This window comes from Thunnus albacares, chromosome 18 (assembly GCF_914725855.1).
Source record: "Thunnus albacares chromosome 18, fThuAlb1.1, whole genome shotgun sequence".
NCBI lineage: Eukaryota > Metazoa > Chordata > Actinopteri > Scombriformes > Scombridae > Thunnus > Thunnus albacares.
In genome coordinates this window covers 1,299,216-1,324,552 of record NC_058123.1, presented here as the reverse complement: position 1 = coordinate 1,324,552, position 25,337 = coordinate 1,299,216, and the positions used below count along the sequence as shown (strand labels likewise).

Sequence of the window (25,337 nt, the reverse complement as noted above, 5' to 3'; positions counted from 1 at the left end):
ATAAATACACGAATAAATTGAAAGCAAAAAAACCCTTAAAGGCAAAATGTAAAACTATATAAATGGGCTGCATTTCTTTCACTGATTGGGATTTCACTTTTGTGGTCACCTTTTTCAGATCTGCTGCCTCATTTTTCACAGTTGACCCATCTCTCTAAGGTAATGGGCTAATGGGGACCCACCTGCTTCCCTTTTTTTCCCCTTTTTTCTTTTTATGATAATTGTTCATTTTGTGTAATGTTGATCTTGATGTGTAGGTCTTGAATATAAAATTGTGATAGTGCAGAGGAGAATTAAAAAAAAAAAAAAAAAAAAAAAAAAAAAGACCTGAAACTGAAAAATTCTGAGGTGAAACTGAAAAATGAATGTTTTATTTTCAATGTATTTTTATTCACTTTCAATATATATATATATATTTGTATGATGCTGGGGAGTTTTTAGTCAATTATTGTGACACAAATTTAATTCCACAGATTCCCTTTTTTTGTCTTTTTCTTCCCTTCTTTTCTTTTTATGATATCTGTTCTTTTCTGTAATGTTGATTCTGATGTGCAGGTCTTGAATATAAAATTATTATTGTAATTGAGATGGACGGTGCACAGGAGAAACTGGGAGACAAATGTAATGTCCTGTGATATTTTTGGGTTGTTTATAATGTCTCAAAAGTAAGTAAAAAAAATCTTTACTTTTTTTTTTTTATTTGTTTGATGCTTTTTTTCCCACTTATTGTACACATGTTCACATACAGAGGTACAAACAGATACATAGAAAATAGAAAACAAAATGAAAAAAGAAGACAAAAACAAACAAAAAATGCTTATATTTTACAATGCCAGAATATGTGTTATATGCAGCATTTATATTCACTTAATTACTTAAAGGTCTTAACAGCGTGTTTTTTTTAACATCAGATAAAATGGTGCTATATTGTTTAAATTCATTAATAAAGTATGGGAAAGTTGACTTGCTTCCTGGAGATTTTTTTCTCATGAATGTGGAACTTTCCAAAAATAATACATAGTTGTATGTATGTTATTTTCAATCTTAGCTTGATTAAAATATAGCATTACATCACACATTTATTTTTAGTTGTTTTTTTTTTACCCGAAAGTTGGCTACATCACTCCAGAACATTCTTGTATACAATGAAAAAAACAGATTTGAAGCACTCTCGTTTTAATACCACACGTTTTTATTTGACGCTTTGGAGGTTTTTTTGGTCGAATAATTTTGACCCTAACGTGACTCCATACAGTCGCAGGGGCGTTCTGACTCCTGCTTCACGTCGGGATCTCAGATCCTGTAGTTTCTTTGTGCTTCGGGACATTTAGCACAGCTGTGACGGTTTCAACGACTTCTCAGGTATTTATTCTAACAAAATATCCGTGTTTGTTGTTGTTTATGTCGCTGTTATTCTGTTTTTTTTAGTGTAGTTTAGTTTCGCTAAAACCAGAAGTCTGACTTCGACTAACGGTGCAGCTGGAATTCCTCCTCAGAGCAGGAATGTGAAGTACATGTTAAAGTATTTTAACGTTACTGTAATACTCTGATCCTTTAACTGACTTAGATAAATAACAGTAGAAATACAACAGTTATAAAAACGTTAGTACAAGTAAACGTCCTACTTTAGTCGGAATTATCAGCAAAATGCACTTAAAGTATCAGAAAAGTAAATATTCTTTATGCAAAGTGTCTTCTTTCAGTCCTCAAATGTTAAATAAATAACATGTCATTATATTATTATTAATACATTTACATGTAAGCAGCATTTTAACGTAGTTAGTTGTGATTGAGCTACTTTCAACTACTTTATATGTGTTCGGTTCGTTAATTAACACAAATAAAACATCGTTTATAAGATAATTATATGTTTTGTACGTAACATCTGTAAACTATATGTGACTGACACGTACCTTCATTATTGATTAATTACTGTTTACTGATTATTTACTCGGTTAATGTCAGAAAATAGTGAAAAATGAACATCACAGTTTCCATAAAGTCCTTTTGTTTTGTTCCTTGTTTTAACAGACCAGACAAATATATTCAGTTTCCAAGAAAGTATCAAAGAGAAGCAGGAAACCTTCAAGCTGGAAACAATGAATGTTTGGTATTTATGCTAAAAAAAAGAAAAAAAAAAGACATAAAACAGTTAATCAATTACTAAAATAGTTGCAGATTAATTTTCCGTCAATCGATTATTCAGTTAGTTGTGTCCACTCTGCTGTACAGTAACAGCAGCTGTCAGTTCACTGAAGAGGAGAATCAAATAAATCACACAATTAATGTACAAGTTACAGTTATTGAGTAAATGTACTTTAGTTTACTTGAGTTATTTCTTTTTACTCCACATTTATCTGACAGTTAGTTACATCTCAGATGAAGATTTAAGTTACCATAAATGAAATAATCTTAAAATACAGACGTCACTAAATATACCTTGTTGTTACTAACATGCTTGTTAGATGTTTTTAATGTGAGGCAGGTAGTGACGTTTTGTTTTGTGTGCTTCATAACTAAATCTTTACTTCATCAGTTATTAGCTCACTCAGCTTTACGACCTTATTAAAGCTTCTTTCTCTTTGGCTTGTGGCCAGAAAAATATCTGGTTGGAGCCGAGAGATTCTGATTGGCTGGAGCGGCAACAGACCAGTTACAGAGTAACTGTTAGTGAGTGATGAAGTTACATGATTGGTCGGCTGGCTGTGTTGTAGTTTCCTCATTGGCTGTTACTCTTTCAAAGTGAATCAGTGTGAGATGATGGAGGTGGAGGACAGCAGCGAGTGTTTCTGACTGTCAGCTGCTGTTAAACGCAGTAAAGTCATTAAACTCCTGTTTAAACAGACGTATCAGCGTCTCTGCGTCTCCTCCTCTACCGTCCAGTGTGATCGACTCTCCAGCTGACGGCGCTGATAGCAGGACTCAGACTATTTATCTCTCTGATGTTTGAGTCTTGCAGGTATGTCGTTATATTCAAGCCTCCAGGAACAGCGCTGGGCGTTGAGGCCAGTTTGACTTGTGACCAAACTGTGTCATTACAACGTCACATGATGCTACTGGACCCAAAAAGACTTGTTCCTGTAGACTTACACTGTGAAAGAGACGTCTGTAAATCAGCAGATACATTTTGAGTGTAACACAACCTCCCTGGAATGACTCATTTTATCCCCATTCAAGTTAGCCGGAGGGCTAAACCGGAAGTTAGCCATCTCGGTCGGCGGAAGTCTCTACTGAGCATGCTCCATGGATGCATTGGGCCCATGGAGCATGCTCAGTATGTTTTCAGAAAATGGCTTTTTTGGCTTCATGCGTCACTCAAGCATGGATGTATGCATGGATGGACTAAAAATGGCGCCCATTCAGTCCTCTAGGAACTGCTCGCCTAAAAAAGTTTCTAGCTTCCGTGTTGTGCGGCCTACTGAATATGCGCAGTAGTTTCCCCCGCTGGCCTTTCTCGGCTTGAGGAAATTTTTACAAACACAAAACCTCCATGGATCAAAAGTTCATAATAGGAAGAGTCATAATTGACGTCGTTTGCAGTTCGAGGCGTCCTGTCAACAGTTTTACAGGCGTCTCTTTTACAGTGGTGGTTTATGGGGGGAAAATGGTTTTTGGGCTGTAGGGGTGATTTTTTGCTGCAATACCACGAGTGGCCACTGGGAAAGATTGGCTGCAAGGCTGAGTGCCGTCACACATTACATTATAAATTGTAATTTTTTCACAATTTTTTGACATTTCATCAACAAAAACCGAATCCATTGAGAAAATAATCAGCTTATTAGTCAGTAAGGATCATTAGTTTCGGCCTGTTGTCTTCAATCTGTGTACAAATAAAACTTTACATCTTCAGACTGCGTGCAGGTGACACATCAGTCCTTCCCAGAGACGTGACGTCATATAATATGACTTCCTTTCATTTTATAAGGTGATTATTGGCTTATTAGGAGGCGGCGTGTTGGTGGATGGTTAGACTGCAGCAGTTCCAGAACAACAACTGGACATTTTTTACCACATTTTAGTGTTTTAACCCAAAACCATGATGTTTCTCTAACCCTAGCCAAGTAAACCTAAACAGCTGCATTAAAATTACACGTGAAAAGGTTAAAAATGTGGAGATATGTCAGTCTGGATCACGTTGACTCTGCTGTTTTGCAGACGATGACGTGATCCTGAGCTTGTAGAGCAGCGATGGAGGACCTGTGGTGTGTGGCTGCAGGTGTTTTCCAGGTGTGGATGTTTGTGGTGTTGTTCCTCATCATGCTGCCCGCCATGTTCGGTCTCTCGCTGGGCGTCACCGGCGTCTACATCCAGATCCTGGTCAAGATCCTGGAGGTAACCCACACACACACACACACACACACACACACAGCGACAGTTTGTCCTTTTAACAGAACTTCTTACTTCACATCTGTGAGCAGTGAGGCAATCGTGTGCCGCATCGTGTCAGAGGTCATCTGAAAATAACTCTCTTTATAGTGGGCCACCGTACGGATCCAGAGAGGACGGCAGGAGCAGCCCAGTGTGCCGGTTCCTCTGCCCAATGGTGAGTCTGTTCATATTAACTCACTGGTGGAGGAAATGTTCTACAGCTTTGACAGTTAAATAGTTGTTTTACTCATTTTTATAAGCAAATATGTCCAAAATTAGGTGGTTTCAGCTTCTCAAATGTGATCATTTACTGCATTTCTTTATCATACATGATGGTAAACTGAATATAGTGGCTGTTTTATCATGTTTCTGGTTTCCTCTGATATCAGATCTGGGCTACTTGCATGTGTGGTCTTAGATAGGATTCATATCTGATCTCTGGTGATGTGACTGTTGTGAGAACAGCTTCTATTCAATCCAAACTAGAAGAGACTTATTGTAACTGAACGCTGTTCATACTGGATATTAAAAGATCTCCTTCATTTAAAAGTCTCAGCTTCATCAGTCTGAGTCATATCAGTGGATATCTGACACATTTACAGTCTGTGTGTTTCCCTGTTGAGCTGCAGGTGGAAGTATAGTAACAAAAAGAGGAACTTTAACACTAAAAAGACTGTAACGTTGAAAGATATCTACTTGATTTGACTCATTTGGACGCTGAAGCTTCATATTAGCTTCAGATAAACTTCATACAGGTCATCATGAAGGGATCTTCTAATGGTCAGTATGAACAGGAGGAATGATTACAGCAAGAAAAACATGTTTAATGTTCATTTGAGCTCCTGATTGTTGTTGGATACGACTTTTCCTCTCTGGACTCTGCTGATAATCTGACAGCAGCGCTCGTTTTGAGTCTTTTTTTTTAAAGAAAAAATACTAAATTCTCTGATTCAGCTTCTTAAATGTGAATATTTTCTTGTTTCTTTCATCTTTATGACAGTAAACTGAAGATCTTTGAGTTTTGGTCAAAACAAGACATTTGAGGACGTCATGTTGGACTTTGGGAAACATTTCTCACCAAACAACTAATCAATTCATAGAAGGAAATAATCGTTAGTTGCAGCAGTCATTCAATCATGACGTCGACAGAGAAACCGTGTTTAATGTGGATCCGTCACATCTGGAAGTTAATAAGCTCAGTATTCATTAAGCAGAAAGACTCCTTTCATCATCAGACTCATGACAGACGGAGATATCATCATCATCATCATCATCGTTTTTATTCCACACCTTCTTCTTCTCTGTCAAAACCTGACGCCTACATTACCCACAATGCAACTCGACTCCTACTAGTGTAGCCTGGAGCTGCTGGTAAAAGCAGTCCAGTGTTCAAACAGTTAATAATCATCAGGGCAGTTTATTTATTTACATATTTCTGTGCAGGTTTTTCTTCTCATCCTGAGTCTTCATGAGCTGGAAGCAGCAGCTGAACTTCCTTGTTTGTGCTCCCAGTACATTGTGTCCTGCTGTATGAGGGATTTGTTTCAGCTGCAGACACAAATCATGTGACACCATGTATGTGAGTGTGTGTGTGTGTGTGTGTGTGTGTGAGTATGGGGGCTCCCCATTGGTCAGTTTCAGCCTCTGATGTCGGGGTGCCGTGTCTCAGGCTGATGATGCAACCGCAGGTTGCGTAACACAGAGTTGACTGTGAAACAGTGAAACAGTGAGTGTGTGTGCTCACCGCCGCGTGCAACATCAGCACATGTCTGACCCTTCGGCACGCAGCAGCCTCACGCTGTGTCAACACGGCAAACTGTTGTTGAAACTCGGATCACACTCACACAACTTTATTTTAAATGTCAAATCTGTCGGCAGAGATCTGGATCAGAGTCAGCGGATCCCAAACAAGCATCTGACAAGTCTGAAAAAGTTTATAGTGTTATAAATATATATTACTTATAATAAGCATTTAATTCAGTTTCCTGTGAAAAGTTATGAATTTACAAAAATGACTGAAACTGACACATTAAATCAATGAAAATAAACAATGTGTGCTTTCTGATGCACACAGAATCACTAAAAAGCAGAAACTTTGAGATAAACACAAAGAACAATGAAACAATCAAGTCACGTGACCTGAACGTGACCCGGCGCTCAGCTTCAGCCTCGCACGAGGGTTTAAATGATGATTTCTGCGTGTTTTTACCTTCTTCTTCTATTTTCATGCTGCAGAACAAAACTTGATCAAATTCAAATAGCTTCAAATGGAGGAATGTTTGTGCTTCCAGGTGATAGACCAGTCCTTCCCATAGTTTGGGTTGAAACAGTGTAATGTGGGGAAAATGCTGCGTTTAACGACATTAAAATATCCAACGTGACGGTAAAGAATGTCCCGTTTCTTAGAAAGTCTGTTCCCTCCTTAAATAACGTCCCTTCCTGTTAAAACTGTGTTTACGTACCAATAAAACAAACTACCGTCAGCACAGAAAACCAGTCAGACCAGTAGCCCCAGTGAACTACTGACACACAATCTTGTTCTGTGTCAGTAGCCGATGCCTTTATTAAATAATCTAGATTATTTCTAATCTACCGCTACTAATGTTTATATTAATTAATTAATCTGAGGATTATTTTCATTATCAATTATTCTGCTGATTATTTTCTCAGTTAATCAATAAATTGTTTTGTCAGAAAGTAGTAAAAACTTGACAAAAGTCTTGTTTTTGTCTGTCAAACAGCCCAAAACACAAAAATACTCAGTTTATTACGACAAATCATCACATCTGAGAAGCTGAAACCAACAAATGTTCAACATTTATGCTTAAAAAATGATTATTGTATTATCAAAATAATGATCTAATGTTTATTAATTAATCTGAAGATTATTTTTCTTGATTCCATCATAGTTTCAAAGATATTCAGTTTATAATCATATCAAACAGAGAAAAGCAGCAAATCATCACAGAAGCTTTTTTTTTTTTTATAATAACTAACGATTGATTGATTATCAGAATAATTGCAGAATCATTTTGTGTGAAAATCAACTGTACATGTTGCAACTACAATAAAAATAATGTGTTTTTGTGGGTAATTTGCAGGAATTTAATGATTCATTTACAGACACGTTGCTGCAAATTACAAGAAAAAACTGGAAAAAAGTGTTTAATTGGTTCAGTTGATATAATTATAGTATTATATTATATTTGGGTTCATACATTTGCAAAAGTTCTTAATAATATTACAGCATCAGAAGCTTTCTTACTAATTGTACTAACAGTAGCTGTTGTGTAATTCTCAGGACATTTCTCATGTGATTTGGAAACATACAGGAAATGTCTTCATGAGTCTTAAGAAACAACTTGTTGTTCTGATATGAAGTAAACACAAAACCAGAGTAAATACAGAGTCTACACAACTAAACCAACCGAACACTCTTTACACTTGTCTGTAAAAATTAACCGTTAAATACCTGCAAATTTCCAGGAAATTACTATAAAATTATGAAACATCATAAAGCTTCAGAGCTGAATGAATATCTGCAGACGGAGCAGTTTAAGATGACTTGAGGTGAAAGTGTGAGTGAAAGGGTTAAAACATTGCTCAGAGGTCAACGACCTCCTGATTCCTGTTGCTTTTAGTTGTTAGTTAATGAGTCACATGTCTGACGTTACGCAACACAATCTGCTTAAGTGTTTTCTGCTCAGCTGACGTGTGACGCTGCAGACTGTAAATAAGAGAGAATATTTTCATTTATTACCAACAAAAACACAAAGATTCAGTCCAACATAAAACAAAATACAACAAACAGCATTTATACGATAAACAGAATGTTGAAGCTTAAAACTACAGATAAAAACACTGAAAGTTAAAATAAGTTTGTTCAACTGATGAACGAAACATCAAACTAAAGATCAGAACAGAACGAATCATAAACCTTTAAAACGTTGCAGCAACGTCTGTATAACATCAAACTATCCAAAAATATCAATTTTAAGTGTAAATAAAGACAAAAGTGCTGATTCATCTTAAATCTTTACAGCAACATTCATATAATTTAGAAAGTTTGAAGAAATGTCAGAAAAGACGTCATTAGAGCTGCAACAATTAATCAATTAATCAATTAGTCAATCGAAAGATAATTAATCAGCATCTAGTTTGATCATCGTTTCATAGTTTCAGTTGTTTTTCAAGCAAAAATCTTCTAGTTTCAGTTTCTAAATGTGATGATTTTCACTTTTTTCTTCGTCATATTTGACGGTAAAATGAATGTTGAGGCTGAATCACTTCAACGAGTCGCAGATATTGTTTCCTTCGTTTTGATTGATTTATTATAAAACAACAACATGAAAACATTAACGTTAACGAACGTGACGTCAAAGACTGTAATGATACCTGTTTGCTGAGGTAACGTCTGTCCCGCCTCTTCCTCCTGTCACAGCTGATCATCATCATCATCATCATCATCATCTCATTAACCAGAATAGATCCAAAAAAGATAATTGCTCAAGAATCTAAATTATTATCAATTCTTAAGTCTTTATTTCAATATTTTCATTAAATCAGTCCGTCCTGCTAGACGCCGATAAACACACTGCACCTTTAAAATGAGAACGAAAAGAAACAAAACAACAAAACAAACACTCAAATAAACAGACACAACACAGTTTATAGTATAATTTACAATAAAAAATAATATTAATAGTAACAAAATGAGAAAAAAATGAATATATATATAAATTAAAAACAAAATAATGACAAAAAAAAAATCACCTTTTCACTCTTTCAAACGTTTCTTGTCACTAATCATCAATCATATCGACCGAATCACCGTGACGTCACAACAACAACAACAACAACAACAACAATCACCTCCAGGTGAACAGCTGATGGTGGGTTTGAACTGTGCAAACTTGTTTATTTCTGTTGTTATTTACAGCTGTAACTGTAACATTTAAAGACATACAGTTAAACTCAGTGATCTGACTGATCCCAGCAGCCTGAACCTTCCTCTACTCTTCATACGCAGCAGTGAGATCATATCTGAGTAGTTCTTCGTCCTGCTGTACGTACGTGACGCCGTGGTTTTCTACCCTGACGTTCTTGTAAACAAACGCTGTGATTGGTTCTATACGCAGTCACATGTCTGCTCTGTAGTCCGTCTCTGACCTCCAGGTTTGTGTTTGTTTCCAGGGATCATTGAGCGAGCGGGGGGCTCCATGGAGGAGGAGATGGGGCAGCTGCGGCGTTCTCGCTCCCTGGCGGGGGGGAAGTTTTGTCTGAGCGACGCCTTCTTCTTCTACAAGAAAGGTATGGAGAGCATCGTGGACGATCAGGTGACCCAGCGCTTCTCCTCCGAGGAGCTGGCCTCCTGGAACCTGCTGACCCGAACCAACCAGAACTTCCGCTACATCAGCCTCCGCCTCACCGTCATCTGGGTGCTGGGCGTCTTCGTACGTTACTGCGTCCTCTTCCCGCTCAGGTCGGTGTGACGCGACGCAGACGCTCACGTCCTCACAGAAACTATCCAGCACCCAGCATGCTTCATGTCGCCGTGTTCACAGATCTCACATGTTTACTAGTTCTGACAGAAATGACGAACGTATCTACGAACATGAGACGCCGTAATTAACACGTTCTTCCTCTCTGCTGCAGGATCACTCTGGCCATCATCGGCCTGTCGTGGCTCGTGATCGGAACGACTCTGGTGGGATTTCTGCCGGAGAGCAGGTACGACAACAAAACACAGAAACACATTCAGACTTTGATTACTCTAACGATTACTTTCTTGATTAATCGATTAGTTGTTTGGTCTTTAAGTTGTCTGAAAATGGTAAAAACCGGTACATACCCGTACAAAAAAAGCACATATGACTGTTTCACATGTGATACATTCAGGGCACATGTGGTTTTTCGGACGTTTCACATGTGATACATTCAGGGCACATGTTATTTTGGGACGTTTCACATGCGATACATTCAGGGCACGTGGTTTTTCAGACATTTCACATGTGATACATTCAGGGCACATGTGGTTTTGGGACGTTTCACATGCGATACATTCAGGGCACATGTGGTTTTGGGACGTTTCACATGCGATACATTCAGGGCACATGTGGTTTTCGGACATTTCACATGCGATACATTCAAGGCACATGTGGTTTTTCAGACATTTCACATGTGATACATTCAGGGCACATCTGGTTTTGGGACGTTTCACATGCGATACATTCAAGGCACATGTGGTTTTTCAGACATTTCACATGTGATACATTCAGGGCACGTGTGGTTTTGGGACGTTTCACATGCGATACATTCAGGGCACATGTGGTTTACGGATGTTTCACATGCGATACGTTCAGGGCACATGTGGTTTTTCGGACGTTTCACATGTGATACATTCAGGGCACATGTGGTTTTCGGACGTTTCACATGCGATACATTCAGGGCACATGTGGTTTTGGGACGTTTCACATGCGATACATTCAAGGCACGTGGTTTTTCAGACATTTCACATGCGATACATTCAGGGCACATGTGGTTTTTCAGACATTTCACATGCGATACATTCAGGGCACATGTGGTTTTTCAGACATTTCACATGTGATACATTCAGGGCACATGTGGTTTTTCAGACATTTCACATGCGATACATTCAGGGCACATGTGGTTTTGGGATGTTTCACATGCGATACATTCAGTGCACATGTGGTTTTGGGACGTTTCACATGCGATACATTCAAGGCACATGTGGTTTTTCAGACATTTCACATGTGATACATTCAGGGCACGTGTGGTTTTGGGACGTTTCACATGCGATACATTCAGGGCACGTGTGGTTTTCAGACGTTTCACATGTGATACATTCAGGGCACTTGTGTTTTCGACCGTTTCACATGCGTTATATTCAGGGCACGTGTGGTTTTCGTAAGGGCAAAACTCAAGATACAACCTAAAATGTCTCTACAACCCAAATATATTCATTTTACTGTCATAGAGAACTAAAGAAACCAGAAAATATTCACATTTAAGAAGCTGGAACCAGACGATATTTAGTATTTTTTTAGATTAATTTCTGTCAACTGACTTATTCTTGCAGCTCTGATTCAAGGTTTTGGCTCTAACGTGGCATTTTTATGATGATGCAGGTGAAACTTTGTGTACTTCCTGTGTTTCAGTGCGAAGAACTGGCTGAGCGAGCTGGTTCATCTGACCTGCTACAGGATCTGTGCCAGAGGACTGTCGGCCACCGTCCATTACCACAACAAGTCAGTCTCAGCTGCACGTGTCACACACGCAGCTACGGCCGCAATCACATTACCAGAGTTCACACATCAGCAGCTGCTGACAAAGCAACATCACACACACGTGTGTGTGTCTTCCTCTTATTCCTACAGACAAAATAAACCACAGAAAGGAGGAATATGTGTCGCCAATCACACAACACCGATCGACGTGGTGATTCTGGCCAACGACGGCTGCTACGCCATGGTGAGTGTCATGGACGCAGCACTTTATACTTCTACTCCACTACATTTCAGAGGGAAATATTGTACTTTCTACTCCACTACATTTATTTGACAGCTTTAGTTACTTTTAAGATGAAGATTTGACACAATGGATAATATAACAAGCTTTTAAAATACAACACATTGTTAAAGATGAAACCAGTGGTTTCCAACCTTTTTGTCTTTTGACGTCTTACAAAAAGCAGTGTGTAGTCGGGGTCACATTTCACATGTCTATGAGTTGTTAACAGCTCCACCAAATAGTGATTTTTCCCTCTAAACTTCTCACATGCTTTCATTTCAATAAATGTTCAAATGATCCAATATTTCAGCAAAAATCAAAGATTAGAGAAAAAGTCCAAAAACTGAAAACAGATTTGTGTATCAGAACTTTGTTTTTTCTTCTTTCCTCTCCCATTAATCATCTCACCACCCCTCAGATTTATCTGCTGACCCTTTGGAGGGGCCCGACCCCTAGGTTGGGAACCACTGGACTAAACTAGCTAACTGTATATAAAGTAGTGTAAACTAGCTCCACCTCCAGCAGCTACAACAGTAACATGCTGCTCTAACACTGATGCTTCACTATTAATAATCTAATGATGTCATATATAATAATATATCAGTCAGAGGGACCAAACCACTACTTTTACTGCAATACTTTAACTACATCAAGCTCATAATACTTATGTACTTTTACTGCAATACTTTAACTACATCAAGCTCATAATACTTATGTACTTTTACTGCAATACTTTAACTACATCAAGCTCATAATACTTATGTACTTTTACTGCAATACTTTAACTACATCAAGCTCGTAATACTTGTGTACTTTTACTGCAATACTTTAACTACATCAAGCTCATAATACTTATGTACTTTTACTGCAATACTTTAACTACATCAAGCTCGTAATACTTGTGTACTTTTACTGCAGTAAAGTATGTGAGTACTGCTCTGTGCTCTACAGGTGGGTCAGATCCACGGAGGACTGATGGGGGTCATTCAGAGGTCGATGGTGAGGTCGTGTCCTCATGTTTGGTTCGAGAGGTCGGAGATGAAAGACCGCCACGCTGTGACCAGCAGGTGAGACAAAGAGAAACATCAGCAGGAGGAGAAGGCTGCTGTTTCCTGCAGACAAAGAACAGAAACTTCAGAGAGGAAATAACAGGAGCAACCTGACTGACCTTCACACACGATGATGTAGTTTCTCCACAAAGAAAATATAACTACCAGTTTAAAATCAAAGTTCTCAGTGTTTGTGTTCTGGAGGCTTCAAGTTTCCACATCACACTGGTGTAAAAGTCGGATACTGGACCACGATTGGCTCCATGATAGTTGTGATGTCATAAATCCTGCTCATAGACCCATAAAGATCTGATTTTTAATGAGCTCAGAGAAACTTTGGAAAAGTGAAACTGAAAGAAGAAGAAGAAGAAAAACAAACATTATTGAGTGCAGGAGGTCTTTAAACTGATATCATACCAGTGATCAATCAAGTGTTATATTTTATTTTATTTTATTTTATTTTATTTTATTTTATTATATTATATTTTATTTTATTTTATTTTATTTTATTTTATTTTATTTTATTTTATTTTATTTTATTTTATTTTATTATATTATATTTTATTTTATTTTATTTTATTTTATTATATTATATTACATTTTATTATATTATATTATATTATATTATATTATATTATATTATATTATGTTTTATTTTATTTTATTTTATTTTATTTTATTATATGAACATATTAAAAGTATATTAGAAGCTGATGAGCAGTATTGATTATGTATAACTGCAGTATATTAAAGGACCAGTTCACTCAAATTACAAAAAAACCAACAAGTTGTTTGATTTGATCTGTTCTGGTTTTTGTGTTGCTGGCAGCTTTGAAACGTGACATTTCAAATATTCATCAGCAATATCTCAACATCAGAAACATCTTTCAGTAGAAGAAGAATAAAAACTGATGGATTAATTATCCAAGAGAGTTCTGACCAACCAGCAGCTTCACGCCTGAAGCCTGAAGTATGTTAAAGTTTAAACTAGCTGCTCCGACTGACTCATTCAAAAAGCTTCAACTTCTCTGTAGAAACACTGAGTCAGTCTTGTTTTCAACGAGTCATCGCGGTTAAGAGACTGTTTGAGGAGACCACATGTGATGATTCACTCTCAGCTGTTCTCTTAAACATCAAACATTCACCGCAGAACGCTCTCTAGCTGAGGATCCAGGATCCGACCACGACAAGGTCAAACATTAAAGTTTCTGTCTGCATGACGTGACCACATGTTCCTCTCTGCAGGCTCAGAGCTCACGTCGCAGCCAAGACCAAACTTCCCATCCTGATATTTCCTGAAGGTCAGTGTCAGCCGCAGCTCGTGATGTGAGGAGGATGATGATGATGATGATGATGATGATGATGATGATGGTGGTGGTTTCACGGTGTCGTCTCTTTCTAACAGGAACCTGCATCAACAACACTTCAGTCATGATGTTCAAGAAGGGAAGCTTTGAAATCGGAGGGACAATATATCCGGTCGCAATCAAGGTAGAAAGAAGAAACCAAACAACACAAAGTCTTCATCACCAGAACTTCCTGCACGTCAGCTGACTGCAGTGATTAATTATTTATTAGTTTACATTCAAGTCAACTATACTCACTATCCTCCATAAACTTTTAAAAACATTGTAATAATTAATTTATTGTCTTACTAACATTCTCTTCTCACACACTCAAAGGCCACTTAACAGCTTTTTTTTTTAGACCTTTCAACTGCTTCTCATGGTCCACATCAGTGAGAGCAGCTGACTCAGGTCTCAACACGGAGCTGAGATTTGATGGTTTTTGTCTCGTTTATTATTCCCAACATGATACAAAGCTTTACCAGTAGTGAGGAGAAAAGTGTGAAGTGTGTCCTGAAGGAGGCGCTGGAGGAGATGTCATCAATAAAAACTCAAATCAGCAAGAATCTGATCAATAAATGTTATTTATTGATCATAGTTCTGCTGCCTGCACTCAGTGTGTCTTATTCTCTCTACTGTTGTTTTGCAGTTAGTTAACAGACTTTAATGATATGAATGTTCTTGTGTCTGTGTGTGTCAGTATGATCCGCGCTTCGGTGACGCCTTCTGGAACAGCGCCAAGTACAACATGGTGAGCTACCTGCTGCGGATGATGACCAGCTGGGCCATCGTGGTCAACGTGTGGTACCTCCCTCCCATGACCTTACAGGTAGACGGTCAGATATGTCTCATATCGCTCGTATCTGAAGATCATTCAACATAATCAAACTGCAGATATGATGTAATGACACAGACGTTTAACAGACAAACATAACATGGTCACAAAGCAAGAGTGAAATCTTTTTATTTTCATTTCCTGTTGGATTTCTCTGGATTACGAGACACCACTATTTTACAAAACCTGCATCCTCCAGTAACACATGAACACAAGCACCTGGAACAAGACTTAAGTCAAAACCAGGTCCATGTCTGGACCAGGTCTGGTCAGCGGTCGTGTCTATAATGTGAGTTCCAGGATTTTATTTTATGCTTTATGCGGCTAACGTTAGCTTATGCTAAACGTAAACGGGAGAAAGAGATGACCACTGTGCTGCAGACTGAGAGGAAGCAGGTTGGTTCTCAGGTAGGTCAGTGTCCTCTGGCTCAGAAGTGGATTCTGGATCTGGCTCCATTCTTCAGGTCGTAGTAGATGGTATTTTGATTGACAGTTGAGCGATTTTGAAGCCTAATTTTATATACTTGGTGATTTTTTTTTTAATCATTCAAATTTGGCCGGGTTGTTAATAACACACTTCTCTGTGGTGTCAAACTCAGAAGACATATTTATTGTTGCTTTACATAGACTTTAAATGTTCGTCTGTGGTTTTCTGTACTGGTCCCAGTAGCATCACATGACTGGTTAAGATACGTTTGAGTCGAAAAACAAGGTTATAAATGCAGCTGCAAGAACTAAACTTTCCACTCATATCTTGGGATGTTTGATTTGAAAGAGAAGTTATTTTAAATCTGTTTCATTCTGTTTTCAGTTTTTTATCAGTGATGATTATTTGGTGCTTTAACTCTTCTTCATGAGCCTTTTTTCTGTCTCTGTCCTGGTCGATCATCACGGAGGCTGCAGTGGAAATTATGAATGAAAGTTTTGTCAGCATTTTGGGTGCAAATTCAAGAGTCTTATCTCCACGCGGTTGGTGTAGTTACAGTCAAATCAAGCGCACCTGCAGAGCGGCCGCCCCCGCACTAACCTGATATAACGGCTACATGAGTCTCATGTTTTACCTGCAGGACTGGAGTTGTTGTTCATCGTCTGTGATGTGAAAACGTTTGCGTCGGTTTAAACAGTTTTAACATCAGAGCTGAGAGTCAGAAACACTCACAGACAGCCGCAGTTCACATACAGAACTTTCACATCTCTACAGATTATCTCCATAAAGAGCTTTTCTCGGCTCATTTATATGTTTTACATGTGAACAGATAACTCTGTCTTCATCCATATTTACCAAATCAATATGTTTTTTTCTTACTAATCAAAGTGTTGCACAGTTCACAATAAAAACAGCTGATTATCTATATCTGGAATATAAATATCTAAATACTGTGTGTCTGGTTTAAATGGTCCCAGTCTGATGTCACTGTGTTCCAGTAACATAACGAACTCTGTGTTTGTGTGTCGGAGCAGGACGGTGAAGACGCCGCTCAGTTTGCCAACAGAGTGAAATCTGCCATCGCTCATCAGGGAGGACTGCTGGACCTGGCCTGGTGAGGAAGACGAACCCTCCGATCACTGACACCTCACTCACAAGAACATTTTACTCAAATACTTAAAGGACCAGTTCACTGTTCTTCAAACAGTCAGGAGCCCAAATGATGTTCATACTGACCATTAGAACATCCCTTCATAATGACCTTACAATGGAAGTGATGCAGTCGTTTTAAGAAATCCTCCAATTTACAGCAGTGAAACTCCTCTTTAATAATACAGTAATGTCATATATAGTAATATATAATAATATAACACAGTGAGAGAAGCTGTTCTGCAGTAGTTTAACCTTTAATTAGGGACCGAGCCTACTCTAAAACAGTAGTCCTCTGCCTAAGGGCGAGGACCCGATTGTTTTTCGTGTGTTTGTTTGTTTGTTTGTTTCTTTATTATTACACCACTTAAACCCTTAATTTGACCCCCTAAACATGCTCAAAAACTCACCAAATTTGGCACACACATCAGGTCTGCTAAAAAATTTGATAAAATGTAAAAATTAACCCCTAAAGTGCCAAAATGTGCTCTCTAGCGCCACCTATGTAACTAAAATGGCCGCCACAGCCCATAGGAATGTCGTAGAGAGATCAAACCAAAACTCAATTATTCATCTCATCAAGACCTACAAATCATACACTGACACCCCTGACCTTAATCCAACAGGAAGTCCACAATTAGCCTTTCAAAGTAAGACTTTGCTCCGATTTTGGACCCTGAACAAACACTATCTCCTCCGAGGGAGTTAATGGTATCAGCTTCAAACTTTGATACATGACTAATGACACTGTGCTGAAAAAAGTTGTTAAAAACTTTGTAATAACTCGAACGGTTTGGATTTGATAAGCCCTGAAAGGTCAAAGTCTTGTGGCTCATTTAAAGTTCAAATGAAGTTTGTATCTAAAACTATGTGGAAGCAGTAAATGTTCAAAAAGGTGTGGGTTCGCTCACACTCTCCATTCAAATATATGAGTATTTTTCTGTGTCCAGCTGCAGTTACTTATTGTCTCTACACACCTGACAGTACACATGTCAATCAAAACTTTCAAAATAAAAGCACACCACACTTGTAAGAAACATCCCTCATTTTTAAAAAGCAAAATGATCCCAACGGGCCAGAGTGCGAGGTCCCGACCAACGCTGCTGCTCACAGCTTTAATACTTTAAATACATGTTGTTGGCTGTGTTTCTTCTACTGAAGCTACAGTTTGAATGAAGAACTTTCACATGTTATGGAGTAAATCTACACTGTGGTATCGATACTGTCTTCATTATGTGTAAATATGATGTTATATGTATGTTTTCTCTCTGACAGGGACGGAGGGCTGAAGCGAGGGAAGGTGAAGGATTCGTTTAAAGAAGAGCAGCAGAAGATGTACAGCAGCATCATTGTTGGACAGAACGGCTCTCTGAAACCCAGCAGTGAAAGTAGAGAAGAGGAATAAACCGGACAATCTCTCTCTGCTCTGACAATCCCGTCCTACCATCATCATCATCATCACCCTCCAGATCACATGTGACCTGGATGGATTCCATATGTCTGGAAAGCTGTAATCTTATATTTGTCTGTTTTATCTATAAAGTCTTAATCTACAGTTTTTATACAATCTGACAGTCCAAAGTCTTTAAAGCAGCTCAAAGTGAATCTTTTTATGTGTCTGAAGGTCTCGTGTTGCTGTAGGAGAGTTTCTCCGCCAGCAGGAGGCAGCGTAGGACAACCAGACGCTTCAATGTTCTGTATTAATGTACCAACATGTGTTTTAAACCAAATGTATTTTATGTTGAACTGCTCTTTTACTTCTGTGTGTCTTTATTTAAAATAATAATTATAATAATAATAATAATAATAATCTGCACACACTCATGTTCACATCTCCTCTAACACATGTGTCACTATCAGGATTTTCTCACCAGACACCAAACTTCATGCACAATTATTAGGATTTTTTTCATATTTTTCATAACACGAGAAAAAGTTAGAATCTGCACAATGTAAATATTGCAAATATTAAACAGAAAAACAGCTAAAAAACTGGCTGCAGACTGAGGCGGTTATGTCTGTGGAGACACAAGAAACACCAAAGAGAAAAGAGACAAATATAACAATAATAATAAAATAATCAATAAAGAAATAAAAATGAAAAAAGGAAGGAAAAAAATCTGAAAAAATTAAAATTGAATAAATTAAAAATATATATATATTTTAAAAAAGACGAGAAAATAAATGAATAAAATAGAAATAGTAGGAAAGTAAAAAATAGAAAATATCTTTACTGGACATGAAATATGATGCAGAATTAATTAATTAACTGTGTTTTTATTTTATTTTTTGTCTCTTTTTCAACTGGACTTTTGGGACATTTTGTCTCTTTAAATTTCTAAAAAAATAAAGAAACAAATCAAACTGGTTGAACTGGTCTCAGCTGATGAAGAGGAGTCACAAACAGCTTCATCTTAAGACGTTAAAGCTAAAAAAGGTCGTTAACAGCTGATGTAAAGTATTTAGATTCAGTGTCACAACTTTCTCCTCATGAACTAATGCTGAATTATTTACATATTTAATCTTTATTGGCCTTAAACTGCTTAATTTTCTAAATACTGAGGCTACAAATAGACTCAGACTGTAAACTATCCAGCATGTTTTAGATTTTAATTGTAGAATAAACTGAAATTCCCACAAATACATGGAGGATCAGTTGAGTTCAACAGAGGGTCAAAGGTTAAAATGGTTTTTATTTGGATCAGACACTCATAGCTCATCTGACCAGACAATTTGCTAATTTTATTATTCATTTAGTTTCATGGTTGTTTTACAGAAACACAAACTGCTGGAGTCAAACACACACAGAACTGAAAACATCTGCATGAGATGAGGCAACACATCTGCAGACAGCAGCTTCATCGCCGCAGCAACACTGTAGGAAATAAATACAACTGTCATTATTACATCATTCTGTCAAACAAACGAACCCTCATCACAACAGCCTGGAGATCACATGAACGGCGTCCAGAAGAAACTATTTACACAACAGCTCATATCTGAAAGTTCATCATTTATTGGTTAAATATGTGTAATTTCTTTAAATAGAGACGATGACGTCAACAACAGTCTGACTTTATTCATAAAACACTCATGAAAACTCAAATATTTAACATGTGAAATACAGTCAGATGGACTCAAACAGTTATGACGTTAAAAGGTGTTAAATAATCATCACGACGGTGTTTGACCTGATGTTTGTGTTGTTCAGGTGACGTCGTGTCATTTTAATGATGTTTCATCTGTTTGTTTACTTACAAACATTCAAACCTCTGAAGACTCGACATCACGTTCAGTGTTTTACACTGTAAAAACCTTTGTGATTCAAGTGTTTAGTTTTATACTTTGAAACTGTCGTGAACATTGAGACAAAACAACAGTAAAATACTGTAACGACCACTAAACTATCTTATTTATTTATCTATATTTACAGCTGAAACATAAATATTAATCACCTCACTACAGGAAAACAAATGATGTCAAAATGTGTTTGTTCCAGTAGTTTAAACTGTGGTTTCACATCTTCAGTCTGACTGTATTTTACTGTATTTTTACTGTATTTTTACTGTATTTTTACTGCATTTTTTACTGTATTTTACTGTATTTTACTGTGTCTGACTGTGTTTTTCTGTATTTTTTTTGTATTTTACTGTATCTGTATGTATTTCAGATTATTAAACTTTCAGTTGATGTAAATATGTGAAGTTTGATGTGTTGAATGAAAACAACAGAAACAAACTGAAGCAGAGAACTTTCAGTCAATCATCATTTTTATCTTTAATTAATATGGATTCACTGTCAAGAATTCATCATCAATATTTACAATAAAAACAACAAATTTAATAAATAAAATGAAAGTTTTCAGAAGTCTGACACAAATAAATGGCAATGTGTTAAATAATCCTGCAGATGTTTGATGGAATTATTTGATAATTAACTGTTTTGTTTTAAATGCAACAATGATTAACAATTCAATAATGAACAAAGTCGTGATACTTTTATAAATGTGAGTTTTCTGAGCTGAAGAGAAACATGAAACCCTGCTGAGTGATCAACAGAACATTCATCAGCATCTATATCTTCATCACTGATCAATATTTTAAATTTAAATTTAATTCTGTCATAAACAACAAACACATAAAACATGAATATTCATAAATATTCACCAAATAAAAACCAAACATTGGACAGAAATTCACTCAAACATCAGATCTGAACATGAAGACGAAGAAAAAACAGTAAAACAAACTGTAAACATGTGACACAAACAAATAAAACTATAAATCATTTTAACTGTTGATGCAAACTGAAGGTAAAGTTGTGACGTGCAGATTTAATTATAGTGAATATTATTTATTATACAAACAGTTTATGTGTTTTAAACTGTATCAGTTCTGACTCCTGTAAACAGTCTGATGTCATTCAGCTGTTTCTACACATAAATACTGAACAATGTTAACAATGTTTCACCATCTTAATGATTTAAAATGTCCTTTACTGCAGCAGGTTCTTTTATTCTCTGACAGTAAACTGAAAATATTTTGGTTTTTGGACAAAACAAGACATTTAAAGATGATTTCCGGTTTATAAATATCATTAATTGCAGCCTTTAAAAACACTGTTATGTCAGTTTTTAGAGGAAATCTGCCAATAAATCTAAGAAAACCCGGAGACGTTTCCTCCTGAGGTGCGATGGAGGAGGAGGCGGCGGCGGATGAGAGAAGAAGAAGAAGAAGAAGAAGAAGAAGAAGAAGAAGAAATGCTGCACACAGCTGAGTCGGGAGACAGCGAGACATGTTTACTGTGACGGTGCTTTAATAAAGAAAGCAGAGACTGTGAAATAGCATCTGAGTTATTCTTCCACACACACACACACACAAAGCCAGGCTCTCTCTCTCTCTCTCCGTCTCTCTCACACCGAGGCCGCCTCAAGCACCCGGCTATAATAACAATCCCGCAACTTCAAATTGCTTGAACAGAAATGTTTGTTCTCCCCCTAACAAGATTGTGAATTATTAATAGGATCTAAAGCCGATTCTATAACCCGATTGTTGAGGTGGGATTCTTGGCGAGCGATGCTCCGCCACACCATTTACTGTGATGTATGTGTCTGCACATCTTTATATCCAATTTAATGTGATTCAGATAGATTTCAGAGGGACATCATAAAAGGCATTGGAGTGACCCCCCGACTGTAGACTCCATACAACCACGTATATGTCTCAATATGTTGATTCGATTTGCTCAATTTTACTTTTACCCTCCAGTGATCTATACAAATGCAATGCAGGTACACTAAGTAAATATGAATACATTTCCAAATTGAATCCGAGTGAATGTAGTCCACAGACGACATCATTTTAAATCCGGCTGTGCTGGGAACCCGAGCCGCGGGGGCCCCCCCCCCCCCCCCCCCACCGACCACTCACGAGGGTTAATGACTGAGGCTCTCTCTTTCTAAGACTCGCCATTAGTTAGAGTGTAATGCCTTTAAATACATTGTTCTGCCATCTATTCTGTGCTGCTGCTGTAATGTATGTGATGCTGAGGAGGTACAATACAGCTCAGAGAGGAGGATCGATACCGGCAGGCAGGCAGGGAGGGAGGGAGGGAGGGAGGGAGGGGGGGGAGAGGAGGAGGAGGAGGGATGAAGCTCGCTGTCGATATTCACAGCGTTCCTGAAACCTCCTCCTCTTCTTCTTCTTCTTCTTCTTCTTCTTCAGCCGCAGCTCCAGTTTAGTGTCAGATGATCAAAACCACAGAAGAACGTTTATTCAGTTTTAAGAGTTTTATACATTTATTTACTTTTCACATCAGGATTTTACATCTAAAATATTGGCTGAATATTTTTTATATTTTAACATATTTGGTCCTCAACATTTTCAGCTTGTGGCTTCTTATAAAAAAAAAGCTATTTAGTCACATATTTCCATATTTTAAGTTGTTTCATTTCAGTTTTTATGCAACGTTTCACAAAAAAAAAAATCAAAGATTAAAGCAAAAATAATAAACTGAATGAATTTTGAGGTACTTGTACTTTACTGGAGTATTTCCATGTGATGCTACTTTCTACATTTCAGAGGGAAATATTGTACTTTCTACTCCACTACATTTATTTGACAGCTTTAGTTACTTTTCAGATGAAGATTTGACACAATGGATAATATAACAAGCTTTTAAAATACAACACATTGTTAAAGATGAAACCAGTGGTTTCCAACCTTTTTGGCTTTTGACGTCTTACAAAAAGCAGTGTGTAGTCGGGGTCACATTTCACATGTCTATGAGTTGTTAACAGCTCCACCAAATAGTGATTTTTCCCTCTAAACTTCTCACATGCTTTCATTTCAATAAATGTTCAAATGATACAATATTTCAGCAAAAATCAAAGATTAGAGAAAAAGTCCAAAAACTGAAAACAGATTTGTGTATCAGAACTTTGTTTTTTCTTCTTTCCTCTCCCATTAATCATCTCACCACCCCTCAGATTTATCTGCTGACCCTTTGGAGGGCCCCGACCCCTAGGTTGGGAACCACTGGACTAAACTAGCTAACTGTATATAAAGTAGTGTAAACTAGCTCCACCTCCAGCAGTTATGTTTTAGCAAGAACTTTAATTTTAATATCTTTATTTTATGTATTTTGTTGGACTTAAAGTTCTCAGATGTTCCTAAAGATGCAAGATGACCTTAATAGTTTCTACAACCTTGATTCTCTGATGTCTGTGTGTCATCCAGCATCATATATTCTATATTTCTGTGATTAAAGTTCAGCACTGAGATGAGCTGATATGTGATGATCATAAACACGAGTTTCCAGGGTATTTTATTGGATATACTCATGTTTACACAAGATATTATCATGTTCATGGATGATATCCTGTTTAGACATGATTGTATCTTATTTATGCAAGATATTATCTAAAGATAAACAAGAATTAAAACACACAAATAAGACTGGAGAGATAAAGCTGTGGTGTAACAGTCATAAAGATTTGTTTTAGGTTTTTTGTTACTGGTGATGTTTCTGCTACCAGTTGGATTCTAACAGGATACGAGATGCTGCGACTGGTCCCAGTAGAACCAGGACTGAGTGAGACTCTTCTACAAAACCACAGAAGAAAACGAGGAAATGAAATAGTTTCTCTGTCCTGACTGAGTCTCTGTGAGTCTCTCTGACCAGAAGGGGGAAATATGAGACCAGAGCTTCTCCGAGGACGCAGCTGATCTGCATACACTAATGAAACAGCCTATAATTGGTCAGAATTGATTTTTTTTTTCTCTCTCCCTGCTTTGATTGAGCTGCAATTGAGTCTGAAGTTCCTCAAGTGGAGAACTGATTCATTTGTGGTTTAAATTCCAGTTTATTTAGTGTAGAAAATAATTATGTAGTCGTGCGGTGATTGGACGTCGAGGAGGAGAACCGCTGACCTCCTCCTCCTCCGTCCAATCCTCTCTGGCCTCCTCTCGTTTTTGTTATGAGAGGAATCATTTCTGCCGTCATCTACAACCCGTCCCCCCGAACAATTCATTGTGCTTTACTGAGTGTAAAAGGTGGAGTTACATGAAAAATGTCCTCCGGCGAGGTACATGAAGGTGTGAAATTGCAGACTCCTCTTTGCCCTCGGCCTCGTGCCTCAAAAGGTATTTCTTCTTTTATTGACAGAGCGGCTGAATTTCACCCTGATGGCGGCTGCTGCTGCTGCTGCCGCTGCTGCTCCCCGACATCCTCCCTCCTCCACCTTGATTGCTTTTGTTTCCAGGTCACCTCCTATCTATCGCTGCAACTTTTCCAATTTCTCAGGGCTTGTTGTATGAAGACAGAAGACGTTGCCGTCTCACCCGGCTCTCTGGGAAATGTACATAAACCTCCGCAGAGAGACGATACAAAAGAAAAACACATAGAAATCTTCTCACTTTCATGCTCGGTGGGCGACACAGAGCCACCCCCCCCCCCCCCCCCCCCCCCCCCTCGATACAACTTCATCAAATGAATAATCATATAAATGTCACGGTTCATTAATATGAAATTATCTTAGCATGAAGATTAATTGCATTAAACTTATGAAAGTGTGTTTTTTTGTGTGGATGTAAGCCGGAGGAAATGATGGATGATGAGAACGGCGTGATGAATGGAGAAAGCAGCGGAACTAAATTGAAAGTGTACTCATCCGTTCTCTCTCCCCTCACAACTAATGATAAATTGAGCATGTCCCGTTGAACAATACACGTCGAGGCTTAACACCCCCCCCCCCCCCCCCCCCCCCCCCCATCCTCCTCCTCCTCCTCCCGGAGACGATGTGACGACTTAACGTCACCTCTGCGTGGACGCTGAAGAGTCCAGCGTGAGTCCTGATCTGTGTTCGTTTTGATCACTGGAGAGTTTAACGTGTTTAAATCTGATTCTTACTGTAAACAGTGATGAAAATGACCCTGATGATGTCACAGTGATGTCATCAGGGTCATCTCAGACAAACAAGTGTAAAAAGGAGCTTGAGGGACGTGGCGTCTTAAAGACACTCTCCAGTTGCATTATGGGAAATGTAGGATCAACTGTTTTTGTTTTTTGACCCAAACTAGACAATAAAAGTCAGAATATCTCCACCTTTACTGGTGTTGATTCTGTTTTTAATC

General features: G+C 37.9%; 1 protein-coding gene across 2 annotated transcripts; it reads left to right on the top strand.

Moving 5' to 3' along the window:
• The first annotated feature begins 1,239 nt into the window (after positions 1–1,239).
• Positions 1,240–18,461, top strand: gpat3 (glycerol-3-phosphate acyltransferase 3). 2 transcript variants are annotated; one of them, XR_006398760.1, is made up of 14 exons: positions 1,240–1,362; positions 4,156–4,332; positions 4,477–4,543; positions 9,562–9,850; positions 10,024–10,098; positions 11,547–11,636; positions 11,766–11,859; positions 12,850–12,965; positions 14,193–14,248; positions 14,353–14,438; positions 14,994–15,122; positions 16,590–16,669; positions 17,980–18,214; positions 18,329–18,461. XR_006398760.1 is itself a non-coding variant. In XM_044333150.1 (13 exons), exons 2-13 carry the CDS (start codon positions 4,189–4,191, stop codon positions 18,107–18,109), a joined length of 1,356 nt encoding a protein of 451 aa, XP_044189085.1. In that variant the 5' UTR covers positions 1,240–1,362; positions 4,156–4,188; the 3' UTR covers positions 18,110–18,461. The 2 variants fall into 2 exon arrangements, 1 of the variants encoding a protein (XP_044189085.1); XM_044333150.1 differs by having other exon boundaries at positions 17,980–18,461.
• The last annotated feature ends 6,876 nt before the right edge of the window (positions 18,462–25,337 follow it).